Source organism: Microcebus murinus, chromosome 16 (assembly GCF_040939455.1).
Source record: "Microcebus murinus isolate Inina chromosome 16, M.murinus_Inina_mat1.0, whole genome shotgun sequence".
Classification (NCBI taxonomy): domain Eukaryota; kingdom Metazoa; phylum Chordata; class Mammalia; order Primates; family Cheirogaleidae; genus Microcebus; species Microcebus murinus.
Window position 1 is genome coordinate 68,353,003 of NC_134119.1, and position 15,187 is coordinate 68,368,189.

The following is a 15,187-nucleotide window of genomic DNA, read 5'->3' on the forward strand; positions in this document are numbered from 1 at the left end:
GACTCCCATACGCTGCAGCTTCCACTCTCGTCCTCTTGGAAGCTGTCCCGAGACGACCGTGTGAAGAAGCCCTGTCTACCCCACTGGAGGATGCGTGACTCCGTGCGGACCGGATGAGCCATCCCAGCTGACGCCTCCTAGACCTGCCAGAGGCAAGCCAGCACCCATCCACATGGAGAGTGAGGAGCCACTTGAACCCGCCAGCTCTAGCAGAGCCACCAGATGGCTGCATTGGCATGACTGTCCCCTGGTAAGGTCAGCAGAAGAACTGCCTGGCTGAACCCAGCCCAAATTGCTATCCCAAAGAATTGTAAATGAATAAAATGGGGGTTGTTTTAGGCCATTATGTCTTTTTAATTGACATATAATTGTACATACTTATGGGGTACACATAGTGATGTTTCAGTACATGCAATGTATAGTGATCAGATCAGGGTAAATAGTATATCCACCATCTCAAACACTTAACATTTCTTTGTGTTAGGAACATTGAATATCCTCCTTCTATCTATTTGAAAATACAAATTATTGTTAACTATAGTCATCCAATAGTGCTACAGAACACTAGAACTTACTCTTCCTATCTAGCTGTAATTTTATATCCTTTAAGAAATCCCTCCCTCTCCTTCCCTTCCCCATACCCTTCCCAGCCTATAGTGACCTCTGTTCTATTTTTCACTTCTACATGATCAACTTTTTTTTTAGCTTCTGCATATGAGAATACATGGTGTTTTTTTTGAGACAGAATCTCGCTTTGTTGCCCAGGCTAGAGTGAGTGCCGTGGCGTCAGCCTAGCTCACAGCAACCTCACATTCCTGGGCTCAAGCAATCCTCCTGCCTCAGCCTCCCGAGTAGCTGGGACTACAGGCATGTGCCACCATGCCCGGCTCATTTTTTTCTGTATATATTAGTTGGCCAATTAATTTCTTTCTATTTATAGTAGAGATGGGGTCTCGCTCTTGCTCAGGCTGGTTTCGAACTCCTGACCTTGAGTAATCCGCCCGCCTCGGCCTCCCAGAGTGTTAGGATTACAGGCGTGAGCCACCGCGCCCGGCCAACACATGGTATTTAAATTTCCGTTCCTGGCTTATTTCACTTAACATAATGTTCTCTAGTTCCATCCATGTTGCTGCTAATGACAGAATTTCATTCTTTTCTTTGGCTGAATAATATTCCATTGTGTACATATACACCACATTTCTTTACCCATTCATCTCTTGTTGGACACCTGGATTGATTCCATATCTTAGCTATTGTGAATAGTGCTGCAATAAACATGGGGGTGTGGATATCTCTTCTATATACTAATTTTCTTTTCTTTGACTAAAAGCCAAGTAGTGGGATTGCTAGACCATATGGCAGTTCTATTTGTGGTTTTTTGAGGAACCTCCATACTGTTTTCCATAGTTTACCTGCCCACCAGCAGTATATGAGAGTTCCCTTTTGGTATTTCCTGTCTTTCTAGTAATAGCCTTCTACCTGGAGTGAGATGATCCCTCACTGTAGTTTTGATTTGCATTTCTCTGATGGTTAGTGATGTTGAACCTTTTTTCATATATTTCATATATTTATTGTATGTCTTCTTTTGAGAAATGTCTGCTCAGATCATTTTAGGCCACTATGATTTTGGGTGGTTTGTTGTGAAGCAGTAGGTAACTGACATACATACTCACCACACTATTAACATTAACAGAGATTACTTTTGAAAGTATGATGGGGGAGGGGGCCGGGAATGGACAGGAACTTTCACTTTTTATGTTACATGTTTCAGTTTGGTTTAAATTATTTTATAAGCAAATGTTATGGTGGCATTTAAACCAAAACCCAATAAAGGAAAAAAAGAGGAAAGTGTTTGTAACATCAAAAAGTTGGAAACAATCTAAATGTTTTTCAATGAGGAACTGGTTAAATGAATTACTGGTTAAATGAATTCATACAATGGCTTGTCGTAACCACAGACAGATACACCAGTGTTTTTCAAATATTTTCAAACTGAGACCTACGTTAGAAACACATTTTACATTATGGTCTGGTACCCACATGCACACATAGAAATATAAATACGCATCATTGAAACCACCGCTCACAAACATTTCCTTAACTCCTACCGGGCACTCGATTTTTGGTCCTTTCTAATTTTTAAAAATCTTGTGCTTGACCAATTAAATTGATTTCATGACTGACTCATGAGACATAATCAGTTTAAAAAATACTGACGTTATTTGTATCTTATGACAATTTTAAAAAACTGGCAAAATGTACATAGAAAATCTCCAAGATTACTTCTTTTCTATTTTATTTTTTTAAGCACAAACCAAAATTACTTCTTAAATTAAAAAAAAGTTGGATATTAAGTTGCACATCCATATTATGGACATGCATAGTATGATTCCATTAAAATATTATGTGTATGTGGGTATTTTTGTTATTGTTTAGAGACAGAGTTTTTTTTTTTTTTTTTAAGAAAGAAAACAAAGAGGTGCAAAGAGAGGCAACCCCACGTAGGACCCAAGTCACCTGATCCCGCCCAGGCCCCCTCCCTTCAGGACGTACCTGAGGACCTGATCCAGTGACCACACAGTCCCACCAGGGCCTCCGGGTTGTCAAGAAACCTGAAGGGACAGAAAGACATGTGAAAGGTCTTTTAGGGAAAGGAGAACAACTTTTTAAAAGAGAACGCCTAATATATATGCAGTCGGTTCTTGTTAGTCACGGTCATTACATTCTGTAGTTGCCATGAATGCTGAATTTGCCGATCCAGAACCAGCTCCCAGGAGAAACACAGCGTTAGGTTCCTGTGAGCCTTTGGTCATATTTCATCAGCTGATCAATACGTAACCTTGTTTTAGGTGTGCTTCTGGTGAAAGACATCTTATTTAATAAATATTGTTAAATCATTAGCATTGAACTGTTTTAATTTAGGGTCTTTAAGATGGAGAGGGCCCCTTTGATGATTAGGACAGACGCAAGACGGAAATAAAGATTTTATTACTGACAGGTCCTAAGAGGTACACAGCATACCCGGAAACCACACACACATACAGGGGTCAGAGAATATGTTGGGGGGCACCCATGGGCCAACGCCTTTATTGGGGTCCAGGGTAATATCCAAAGGGTTTCCCATAGGGACAACTTGGTTCAGTTGGACTCCCAGTTGGGAGTTCAGTTCAGTTGGGTTTAGAACATGCTGGCTTACAGGCTTGAGTTCCAGGAGGTCATGTTGTGCCCAAGAGGTGGTCACTGAGGCCTATCTGCATGGTCCATGTGGGGCGTAGGGACCAGCAGGACTGTCAAGTGGGCTGTCCTGAGCTGTCCCATGGGGACGGGGTCACCAGGAGGCAATGGTATAAGGCAGATATCTGGATCAACCACAATGAGGAACTGGGAGATGTGGAACTCGAAACTGTGTCAATGGTGACTGAGCCCTTCTTCCGGTATGAGAAAGTCGTACTTATATTCAAATGGATGCTGAGGCAGCAGGAAGTGACAAGAGTTCACAGCCAACAGCACTGTAACTCATGCCTGGACAGAGCTTATCTGCCACACGTGTTATTAGTCTCCTTGTCCCCAGGAACATCAGACAGCACTGTGCTAGGCAGCTACTTTATGGGAAAAGTATAGCATTAAATAGACAGTGAAAAGGACACTTGTTTATAATATGAGAGCTGCAATGAGGAGGCGCTGCCTGGTTCCACCTTCAGCTGGAAACTTGTGCAGCAGGTGACTTAAATTTGTCTCTACTATGCAATGACCACAAAAGCACCACGAGAATTGATTTTGGGATTGCAAATGCTTTTAGGGAGTAGGAGAATTCACAAATATGGAATCTGTGAATAATGAGGATCAACTGTATACACACACACATATATACACATACACACATAATGCAAACACACACGCGTGTCCCGCCTGGACCGCTCAGGAAAACAGGACTTCGTCTGCTGCCTCCGCTCCATCGTGAGCCCCAGCCACATCACTTCTTCTCTGGCCTGGCCCACCAAGGTGGCTCGCCACCACCCACCCAGTCACTGGGTACCATCCTTGCCTTCGCTGTCCTCCAGTCTCCCCCAGCACCACCCTCTTGCTCCCCAACTCTCTCCCCCCCATCCCATGTCTCAGACCTCATCCTCTCTCCTGGAGCCCACCCTCCTCCCGGCCTCCTGTGCATCTCCCATACGGCCCCAGAGGGTCTTTCTACAGCCAGAGCTGCCCTGCCCCTCCCGGCCTTGAGGGTAGAGACCGACACACATGGCCACCTGGCCACCCTCTGGTTTCGTCTCCCCCACTCCCTCCTCCCATCTCATGCTCCAGCCACACCAAACTACGCCTAGTCCCCAGCAGGCCATGCGTCTACTCACATCCTCCTACCTCTGCACAAGCTGCTCCCGCTGCCTAGGGCGGCCTTCCTCGCCCTGCCCTCTAAGCCTTGGCTTGTGGCTATTCTCCCTTCAAAACCCAGCTCAAGGGCTCCGTCTCCTAGGAATCCTTCCCTAACCCCTCCAGGCAGGAGAAATCAATTCGTCCCGAGTTATGTCATCGGGAGGTTGCACAAGCAACTCTGCCACCGTCGCTGTCTGTCTGTGGGATCTCCCCGACTAGCCATGCAGCTAGAGAGCAGGGGCCAAATCTGACTCATATTTGTGCTTTGCCCAGCCAGGGGCCTTGCACAAGCCTTGGGGATGTAAACTGCCTCTCCTCTTTTATTCCTTCCTTCCTTCGCAAACTGGAATGTACACAAAATGAACAAATACCTGTTGATTGAATGGAAAAAGGCCACGCACACCAGTAAAACGTCCCTGCTGAGGACGCGTTAGGGTGGCAGGAAACGTGCACGTAGCAACATCGCCCCCTCCTGGTCCTTTTGGTTACGGCCTCCAGTGGGCAACAGAGGCTGGGCTGGGGGCGGGGCAGGGCATCTAGGGTACAGTTTTAACATCACCAACTCTCCCTGGAGCATTTCCATGTAACCTGCCCTCTACAGTGTGGTGAGGAGCTGGGGCTCTGGAATTACTGTCATCCATGCTGATATCATTGGTATTAAAATTATTATCATGACTTATTTACCCTGCGCCACCCACAATTGCAGTGCAGACTGTTTTTGTGAAGCACATCACATTCATCCAAAGTCCCTTTAGGTGGGAGAGATGTGAAAAGGGTGATACGACTGTTCTTAGGAGCGAGGGGAGGTGGAGGGGGGAGAAGATTCAACCTGGAGGAACCTTAGGGGCTGATCTCCCTGCTAAGAGTGGACAGCAGGAGGTACTAGCTGATTCTTATCTGGGTCTCCAGCACCACGACTGACACATGGATGCCCTCAGGAAACAGGTGCTGAGTGAAATGAATGGAGAGTGCAATTCTGTGCTGTCCTGTCTGCCTAGAAATCTTGCCTCTCCCGAGCCTGCCTGGGAGGGAGGCTCTCGTGCTCTGTACAGCCTGGGGTCAGCCATCCCCAGCTGTAGGGTCCCATGCCCTCCCTCGGCTCCCATCATGCCTCAGGCTGCCTCTGCCCTCGCAGGCAGCACCTGTTTTCCATGTCTCCTCCCAGCCTGGGAACCGCCCATGCTGGGGCTGCATCTGTCTCCCCTCCGTGTCCACACGGACGCCTAGGCTGGCACACATGTGCATTTCCTAGTCATTCTTTCATTCCACAACTATTTCTTGAGCACCCAGGATTTGTGCTCTCTGTTGCTGGGAGAGAGCAGCACAGAGGGACGGACCCAGAGGAGGACGTGTGTGCTGCCCCTGCTGTCCTGCCTTGGGACTGCTAGTGGGACAGGAGCGAACCTCTCCTCCATTTAAACTGCAGTGGTTCGGGGTCTCCTTGTGAAAGCAGCCTGGACTGTCCCTAACTAACCCAACGGAGCGGGTAAGGGGGCACTTCGCAAACTGCATCAGCCTCAGGCCGTGTGTTAACCCTACTCATGCTGTCACTGTTTCCAACAGGCTTCATTTTGACAGCAACTCTCACCACCATAAGCGGAAAACCAGCACCACCCGTCATGACTTGAAATAAGTGTAAAAAAAGATCCAAGAAAATAGGGCAGTGGACTTGTGTTCTAGTGGGTTCTGCGCGGCTAGCTTCCAACGCAGAGGTTGCCTGTGGAGGCCTGAGAGCTGAAGGCCTCTCTCTGTCTCTCTCTCTTTATGATGTTAGGAGCATGTCAGGGCTATACTGAGACATGCTCCATTCGCCTGCCATTGTTGCCAGAGACTTTCCCTGGACATCAAACCTAAAAGCGTGGTGCACGTCCACACTGTGACAGTCTCACTGGTGGACACCCAGGGGTCTGGCTCCATGGCTACCATCGGTCTGATATCTGGCATGCTGCGTGTTTCAGCCTTTAGCTCCTTACTGTCCATCTCCCCCGGTAGGATGTGAGCTCCCTGAGGAAGGGAGTTTTGCCTTGTCTACTGCTATGTCCCCAGGGATAAGAACAGAGCCTGGCACATAGTAGGTGCTCAGTAAGCATTTGAGTAAAGGCAGGCTGTATCCAGGCACCACTAATCCACCCATGATAAGGCTCCTGTGCTTGGGAAAAGCATTGAAGGGAGAGGGGCTGTCTTTGGAGTTGAGTGGCCTGGGTTTGAGCCCAAGCGCTTCTACTCAGTAGCTGTGGACCTGGGCTGGCTACCTAAGCCCTCTGTGCCTCAGATCATAAGAGCACTCAGCTCAGGTGTTCTGAGGATGACAAAGGGAAGCACCGGGTGCAATGCCCAATGCAGACAGTGTCACTATAAATAGCCCAGCATGGTGAGGACACATTCCTTCCTCTGAGCAGGTACAAGCAGGAGATCTGATGTAGTGGGACGTGGAGGGGCTCCCTGGGAGAGTGACAATTAAGCTGAAACCTAGAGGATACAATCCAGGACACGGTACCATTTGTGCCAATCTAACACATACCCAACATCACATAATTTTAAAGGACATAGATACATCTAAATGAATTTAGGAGAAGTACTCAGAGACAGTGAAACAGCAATGTGGCTAAAGTTTAAAAAAACAGCACTGAATGAAAGCAAGAAACAGAATGGGATTTAGAGCATAGTACCATTTATGCAAATTAAACACACACAGTATTGTTCAAAGACACCCATGTCTGTACAAAACCGATTTAGAAGTAGGAGTCAGAAATAGCGAACTCAACGCATGTGTAAAGATGTGGTTAAAGTTGGAAAGAGCCGGAAGCAGATAAGATACAGAGCAGAGCATCATTTATGCAGATCGCACATAGCACCACCATGCAATTTTAAGGATACAAATACATCTAAGCGAACATATCAGTAGAACATACATTAAGTGTGTCTGTATGGCTGTCCATGATTGAGAGAAGGAAGGAAGGAGATACAAAAGGGGCAGAGTAAAATAAGAAAGGCTCAACATGAACAAGTGACATGGCATGCTAAAAACTGGGAAGTATGACGGACTCAGTGCTGTTTACTGGAAAGTTCCCTCTTCCCACTCCATACATTTTCCCAGATAATCTCATCCTCTCCTGGGGCATTTGCTGACAACTCCTGAGATGCCCCTGAGGTGTGAGGTCCATTTAGACTTCAATCCCCCAGTTCAGACGTGGACAGCCCCTCCTAGATGACTCTTTGGCAGATCCTCAAGTCCACACTAGGTGCTGAATCCCGACCTCTGGACCTGCACTGCAGGGCTTCCCTGCATCCAGCTGCCCGCTGTCCTTGGTGCTGAACTCTCACCCCATGTACTTCCCTTTGTGGTCGACTGCACGCTGTCCTTGGTGCTGAATACCATCCCAGAACTTCCCCATGTGTCCCCCGCCCACTGTCCTCGGTGCTGAGTGGTGAAACACAACTGGCAAGACCTGCTGGTTTCACACAGAGAGGTAAGGACACTGATACTGGTGGCATGGACACTGGGTGGCTGGTGGTGCCAGACCCCGAGGCAGGGCCTGGGCCTAACCTGTCAGGTCGCTCATGTTTGTGAATAAAACACAATGAGCACTTTCTATGGGCCAGGTCCTGTGCTGAGTACTGTGAGTACTTGATTCCCCCAAAGCCTTCCAGAGCCCTGGGAGGCAGGTGCTAACAGGACACCACCTCACAGAGGAGGACACTGTGGCTCGTGAGGTTAAGCTGCTCACCCAGCACCCACAAAGGTGGCTCCAGAGCCCACGCTCTTGCCTGCTGGAATGGGCAGCGGAGCATGCGCCTGAGAATCGAGAGGCATCTAGCTCTCTCGAACGCTACCTCCCCTTCCTTCCTGCTCCCTGCTGGGTCCTGGGCTTCTGCCCTGCCTGCAGGGGTGCTGGGCCAGCGCTGGGTTCTGCTGACCCCAGACTCACTTCTGCTTCTGCTTCATGATGTCCTCAGTGTTGGGAAGGCAGTTTGTCCATGGCAGAAACCCACAGAGCCACTTCAGCATGCAGTATCCCAGGGTCTGGAGGTCACTGCGGCGGGAGGGCCCTGGGGAGGGAGAGGAAGAGGTGGCAGCTCAGTCTAGATGCTCCACTCACTGACAGGCCTGCCCCTTTCCTTTTTTCTCTCTTACTGACTTAACCATGCACTCGTGCCCTCAGCCATTCAGCCATATGGGCTGTCTGGCCCGATCACTCAATTGCCATTCGCTTCCTCTCACTCTCTCACTCTTCACTTGCTCAGCCTCCCTTCACCTGCTCCTTCACTAGCTCACTCCCACATCGCCTTTCATTCATGCGCTCATTCAACGAATCCTCAGCACCCGTGTGCCAGACCCTATCTCGTGTTCTGAAAACCCAGACAAAAGTTGTGTTGGGTCCCAGCTCTTGACAGTCTCGGAGAGAGATGGTTACAGTGCAGGATTCCCTGAGCTACCAAGGAGACAGAACAGGACACAGGGAGCCCAGAAGGATGGGTACCAAACCTAGCCTCAGTGGGGGAGGATGAAGGAGACTATGAGGCTTTATTTTCCTCACATCTCCTTACATAACTCTGTGTAAGCATTCAATGTGCCCTGAGTTGGTGACAGTGCTGATCTTCTGTCACTGGATGCTGGGGGCAGAGGTGCCATCCCTGGCCTGGGGAGCTCAGCCTGGTGGGTGGACACTGGCAGGCACATGGATGGCCATGGTATAAAGGGATTTGAGAAAGAGGGGCTCAAGGGATCTGCCCTGGGACCTCTTCCCCCATAAGCTCATCCTTTCCTAGGGCTTAGGCTGATAACTCCTGAGATCCTACACCCCAGTGTCCATGCTACCATGCTCTGGATGCTGAGACAACCACCTCCTCAGCAGCCCCTCCTGGATCATGCTTAGGCAACTCTCATCTCCCAAGTTCACACCAGATCCTGAATCCCAACCTCTGAAACCCAGGGCTCCCAGTGCCCAGCTTCCCCGCTGTCCTCGGTGCTGAACCGCTGCCCCATCACTCCCTCAGTGGCCCGGATGCTGTTCACGTCCCCAATTCCTAAGCATGGCGCCCTTAGCACCCCTTCTGTGTCTGGCGCCCACTGTTTGTGGTTGTGAACCCCTAGAGCTGCCTTTGTATGAGAAGCTTGTCCCCCCATGGTACTGAACCCCTCCTCTGGCCGCATACCGCATCCCTTATGCAGGTCCATGCTAATGAACTCAAGATCTCCCTCGTGTGGGCTCCTGCTGCCTTCCACATAGGCCACGTGTTTGCCACTTGGGCAGTAGCGGAAGGTGAAGCCATAGCCTGCCAGCATCACCTATGGACATGGGAAAAAGCCACAGAGATTGCAGGTTAGAGGTGCAGACTCTGGGGTCAGAGATTTCAATTGTGGGTGCAATTTGAAACAACCCATCCATTACGATGATATTTTTAACTTATAAAACTAAATCATGCTCATAGTAAAAATGCCAAACACTATGGAATGGTGTGAAAAGAACCCAACCCAGTCATCCACATTTCTTTCCAGTCTCCCAAACCCAGAAGTAACTGCCCAGAAGTAACCACTAGTAAAGTTCCTTACCCATCATTCCAAATCATTTTCTTTAAATACCTAGGTAAACATTTGTGGACAGGGAAGGGGCTCTTGTTTTGCACAGAGACATCACACTGTACCTCCTGTTGGGCACCCAGGTTTTTACACTTTAATAATGGCTCAGGGCATTAGCTCTGGAGCCAGGTGGCCTGGGTTCAAATGCCAGCTCAACCTTTTGGTGGCCATCCAGTCTTGGGCAAGTCATGGAAGTTCTCTGTACTCTGTACTTTGACTTCTCCATTTGTAAAAAATAATAAAAATAATAGTCTGCACCACAAAGGGTTGTCATGAAGTTTAACTGAGTGCTTTGGTTTGGATATCTGACTCCTTCAAACCTCATGTTGAAATCTGGTTCTCACTGTTGGGGGTGGGGCCTAATGAGAGGTGTCTGGATTGTGGGGCGAATGCCTGACAAATGGATGCATGCCCTCCCTCAAGGTGAGTTCTCGCTCTATGAGTTCCCACGAGAGCTGACTGTTGCAAAGATCCTGCCCTCCCCGACTTCCTCCTCGCCATGCAGTTTCTGCCGTGCCAGCTCCCCGTCACATGGAAGCAGCCCAAGGCCCGCCCCAGATGCCCAATCTTGAACTTTCCAGCCATCACAATCATGAGCAGAATAAATCTTTTTTTCTTTATAAATTACCCAGCCTTGGGTGTTTGTTACAGCAACACAAAACAGACTGAGACACTGAGTTTAAAATAAAAAGTTGCTTGTGCTAGATATACAAAGTCAACCACATCTTTTTAAAGGCTACGTCTTACTCTACCATGTTGCTTACGGGACAACTCTTGGTTTTGTCAGTGCAAGACCTATATCCCCCCTTCTTCCAGTACAGTTTGTGATGGTTGACTTTACGTGGCAACTTGACTGGGCCATGGGGTGCCCAGACATTTGGCCAACTCCTTTTCTGGGTGTGTCTATAAGGGTGTTCTGGATGGGATTAACAACTGAATTGGCAGACTGAGCAAGGCAGACTGCTCCTCTTAATGTGGGTGGGCCTCATCCAACCAATGGAAGATATGAATAGAAGGAAAAGCTGAGTAAGAGGGAACTCCTCCTGCCTCACTGCTTACCAAGCTAGGACATTGGTCTTTTCCTGCCCTTGGACTGAACTGAAACATCAAGTCTTGTTGGGTCTTGACCTGCTGGCCACACATACACACCCCCATTGGTTTTGTTTCTCTGAAGAACCCCAACTAATACACAGTTCTAGCATTTTCCTCTGAGACTGTCCCTCCCCAACTCTCAGTCCATGCAGTTCAGGTGGGGTTCACCTGATCTGTTTCTAATGCGGTTGCTGAACTTTGGGGATTTAAGCCTGATTTTCTGGTGGCAATTGTGTCACCATGAGGAAAGAGTCTGCCTGACAATGAGTAATGCAGAAGCAAGAAGAGCCCAGAGACGGAAGAGCCAGCTTCCCAGTGACTGGGATTGAGTTCCTAGATCCAGCCATGCCTGAACCCAGTAAAGTCATGAATTTTTCCATTCCATGGACTAATAAACTGCACACCCTTCCTTTTGTATTTTTGCTTAAGCTATGTTAAGTTGGGTTTCTGTAATTTGCAACTGAAAGAGTAATTAAAAATTACTTTAATTAAAATACTATTTAATCAGTATCCTACTGGAACTATATATTTAAGGTGTTTCCCATTTAACTATTACAATCGATGTTGTCAGGAATATCTTGTACATGTATCTTTGAACAGCCCCATGAATATATGGATAGGATACATTTCTAAAAGAGGAACTAATGATTCAAAAAACAGATGTATTTAACATTGTGACTGTTATCTCCAAATTACCCTCCAAAAAGGTTGCCCAATTCACACTCCCAACAGTGTATGAAGAATTCCTCCTTCCTTACATCCTTACCAACAATAAATATTATCATTTTTCCTAATTCTGCCCATTCAAAGGGTAAAAAATAGTACCTTCTTTTAATTGCATTTCTATGATTATTAAGGGAGGTTGAGTATCTTTTCATATATTTAACTAACCTGTGGATTTCTTTTTCTACGAACTGCTTTTCCTATCCTTTGCCCATTTTTATATTAAGTTCCTTATCTTTTCTTATTTATTCAAAGGAACTCTCTATATATGATGAACACCAATCCTTTGTCTGCAATAAGCACTGTGAAATAAGCAGAGGTTTAGAGACAGATGGGACCTGAGCTCAGAGACCTTCCAGAGTGGGTAGGACCTGGCTCTTACCTGACTCAGATCCTGTGGATTCACAAAGATATTCTCGGCTGTCACATTTCCATGAACGTACTCATTCTCATGGAGGAACTCCAGGGCATCCAGCTAGGGGAAGAAACAAGCAAGCATCTCCGTCAGCAGCATGACTTACACGAAGAGGCTGTGATGCAAAGCTGGGTAAGGGGACCCCCTGCTGTTAGGCCTGGGGTTGTCTGGCTCTGTCTGTGACTGGCACATTAAGCCTGACTAATCCTGGGTGCATTAGGAAGCCCTCTGTGATAGCACACCTAGGCACACCTCTAACTAGGCTCTCAGAGATGCAGCAGTCAACTAACACGTGGCTTTCCATCTACCTCCTCTATCTCTTAGCTGACCGCAAACTCAGGAGAGGAAGCCTGCCCCTCTGCAAAAATGACCTAGCACCCATGTACATGAAAGAGTTCTTCTCATTTCTCCTAGAGAGCAGAAATAAATTTAGTTAAGCAATTTATATCTTTATTTCCAGCTCAAATTTTTCTACTGAGTGCCAGACTCCTGTACAACTGCCTGGTGTGAGCTACATCCTGGTTATAGCCCCAGGCCCCTCCTCCTTGACCCCAGGGCTGAACTGTCCACCAAGTTCTGCTTGTTCTACTTCTGCAAACTCTCCATCCTTATGGCCTGGGACCCTCCTCAGGCCTCATCCTCTCCCACGAGGACCCTCACTCTGCCTACAGTCTCTCCCCTCCAGTCCATCCCCACATGGCCCCTGAGGGTTTTCTGCCCAAGAGCTGACCTGTCCTTCTTCTTCTCTCAATCTTCCCATGGCTCCCCACCACCCTCAGGATGGGGTCCCAGCCCCTCAGCCTGGTATATGAGGCCCTGTGTGACCTGGACAATGCTGACCTCCCCACCCCCATACCACATAGCAGACACTCTGAACATGAAGACTCCAAGACTCCCTTAACGTGTCACTCCCCCGGCACATCTATCCCTCCGGCAATTTCCACTGGGTCCTCTTATTCTCCATCACAGCAGGGGGACAGTTCTATCCAGAGTACTTGTCACAATCTGTGCAACTGTTTTATTTAATAGTGTCCTTTCCCACTAGATTGCGAGCTCCAAGACACAAAACCCACGTCTGTGCTGCTCCCTGCTCTACCCCCAGCCCCTCGGACAGGGTGGCACTCAGTAGGTACCTGGTAAATACTTCATGAGAGGATGAAAGATTAAATGAATGAATGAACAAATGTCTTATGTGCTCTCTCCTTTACAAGCCTTTGTCTCAGCTGTATCCTTGGCCTGGAATATTCTTTGCTCATGTACTCCCACTCCACCCAGCACCTTGTTATTTCCCACTTGTCTCGCGAGTGTTGGCTTAGAAACAACCTCTACCAGGAAGCACAATCTAAGCCTTGAGTCTGAGGCTGGGGCCCCTTCCCCCATGCCCACAGCCCCGAGAGCCCTCCATGGCAGCGCTCGTCACCCCAGTTCTAACCGTCCACCTGTGTCAGCTAGCGTCCAGCCCCAGTGTTCAGCGGAGGGAAGTGGGGGCTGGATGTCAACGAATAAACAGCCTGATGAACTAGGATCCGATGCGCCCTCCTGCACATGGGAGCTGAGCAACTTCCGGGTACATACCATCCGGCAGGCCACCTGCAGCACAGACCTCTCTGACATCACGTGCTTCGGGTTGTCATCCAGCACTGACTGAAGGCTCCTCCCCAGGCTGGGGAACACCAAGAACCTGAAGACATGAGCGTGCCAGGAGGTGGGAGATCAACAGGGGAGGGGAACAGTCCACCAAGGATGGAGGGTGGCGGAGGGGTTGCAAGGTCCTGGTCCCAGATGAGATTAAGGGCTCTGATTGGTTTGGTACCAGCTTGGCTCAAAACTGGGGGAAGGAAGGAAGCAACTAACTGGCCAATGGCTCCAGGCTCCCAGCCATGTCTGGGCATAGGAAAGGGAGAGAAAGAAAGGGGCCAGTGAGGGGGACAGCAAGTGAGGTGGCTGACCTGTACTTGTCCTGGTGAACACCAAAGCCGATGCAGGTGGGGATGGCCAGCAGGGGGGTCGAGTACAGCTTTTTCCACTTGTTCACTGTAGGAGGCAGGGGCTTGAGATTAGAGCCTACCTGGTCCCAGGCCCATGGCAACAACAGCTCATTCTCAGACCACTAACACAGAGTGCCCAGACCAGACCCTGGGTCTACTTGTAGGAGATGACATCTTTGCGGGTGGGTGACAGCAGGACAGGGGTTGTCAGAAGGTGGGTGTGGGTGACCCATGAACGTAGGGGATTCATGTCTGCAAGTGACTTCTGAGGAAGCATATACAAATCTAGAGTAAGTGGGAAGACAAAGAATGACAGACTAACTTCTAAATTCGCACGGAGAGCTGATGAGATCAACGGCTATCTGAATTGGCCATGATGCGGCCAGAACATGCCTCTGTGTACCTTCCAGATCTCAGTGGGGCGGAAAAGAACCAATGGTGTGCTGAGGCAAGTTTAATGCTGGCTGTGTGGGGAATAAGTCCTGACTGGTAGCATTTGCAATCTCTGCAGTGTAAACACCTCCCACCACGGCCAACTTCAAGCTACCAATATGACGTGACTGAATGTGACCTGGGAGAGACACACAGCCGATGCCACTATGCAGTACTGTCACCACATGTGGCGATACATGTAAGTAACCTCTAGAGTACAAATAACAGAAAATGTAGAAATATAATTAGGACAGGATGAAATTTTGAGTAGTAGTACCTTTGTTTTGAATATAATTTATTTGATTGTAAGTTTATATAATTTAATTTTAAATAACGGCTGTATATAATGACCAGCTTACAGTATTCCTTAAAATTTAATACTTGACTCTCAAGAGCTGGTGAGACCCAGGCCCTGCACATGCTGTCTTTCCTCTGAGGATGGAGTCCTGAAGGGTGACAGGCATGAGGCTGTGGGCACAGATGGGGTGCAAACCTGGGCCTTTATTCCCTACCATTCCCAAACCTACAGGGAGTTGTGACCAAACTGGCATCTCTAACTCTCTCCCCTTGCCCATG

General features: G+C 48.4%; 1 protein-coding gene across 4 annotated transcripts in view; it reads right to left on the reverse strand.

Annotated features, from left to right (window-relative positions):
• Nucleotides 1–15,187, reverse strand: part of VRK3 (VRK serine/threonine kinase 3) — a 40,738-nt gene that overhangs the window by 5,165 nt on the left and 20,386 nt on the right. For all 4 annotated transcript variants that reach the window (XM_012754159.3, XM_075993238.1, XM_012754161.2 and 1 more), the window contains 6 exons: nucleotides 14,141–14,225; nucleotides 13,767–13,872; nucleotides 12,159–12,251; nucleotides 9,538–9,670; nucleotides 8,310–8,430; nucleotides 2,554–2,612 (listed from right to left, as the gene is read on the reverse strand). In XM_012754159.3, coding sequence (XP_012609613.2) covers nucleotides 2,554–2,612; nucleotides 8,310–8,430; nucleotides 9,538–9,670; nucleotides 12,159–12,251; nucleotides 13,767–13,872; nucleotides 14,141–14,225 — 597 coding nt within the window. The remainder of the gene's footprint in view (nucleotides 1–2,553; nucleotides 2,613–8,309; nucleotides 8,431–9,537; nucleotides 9,671–12,158; nucleotides 12,252–13,766; nucleotides 13,873–14,140; nucleotides 14,226–15,187) is intronic.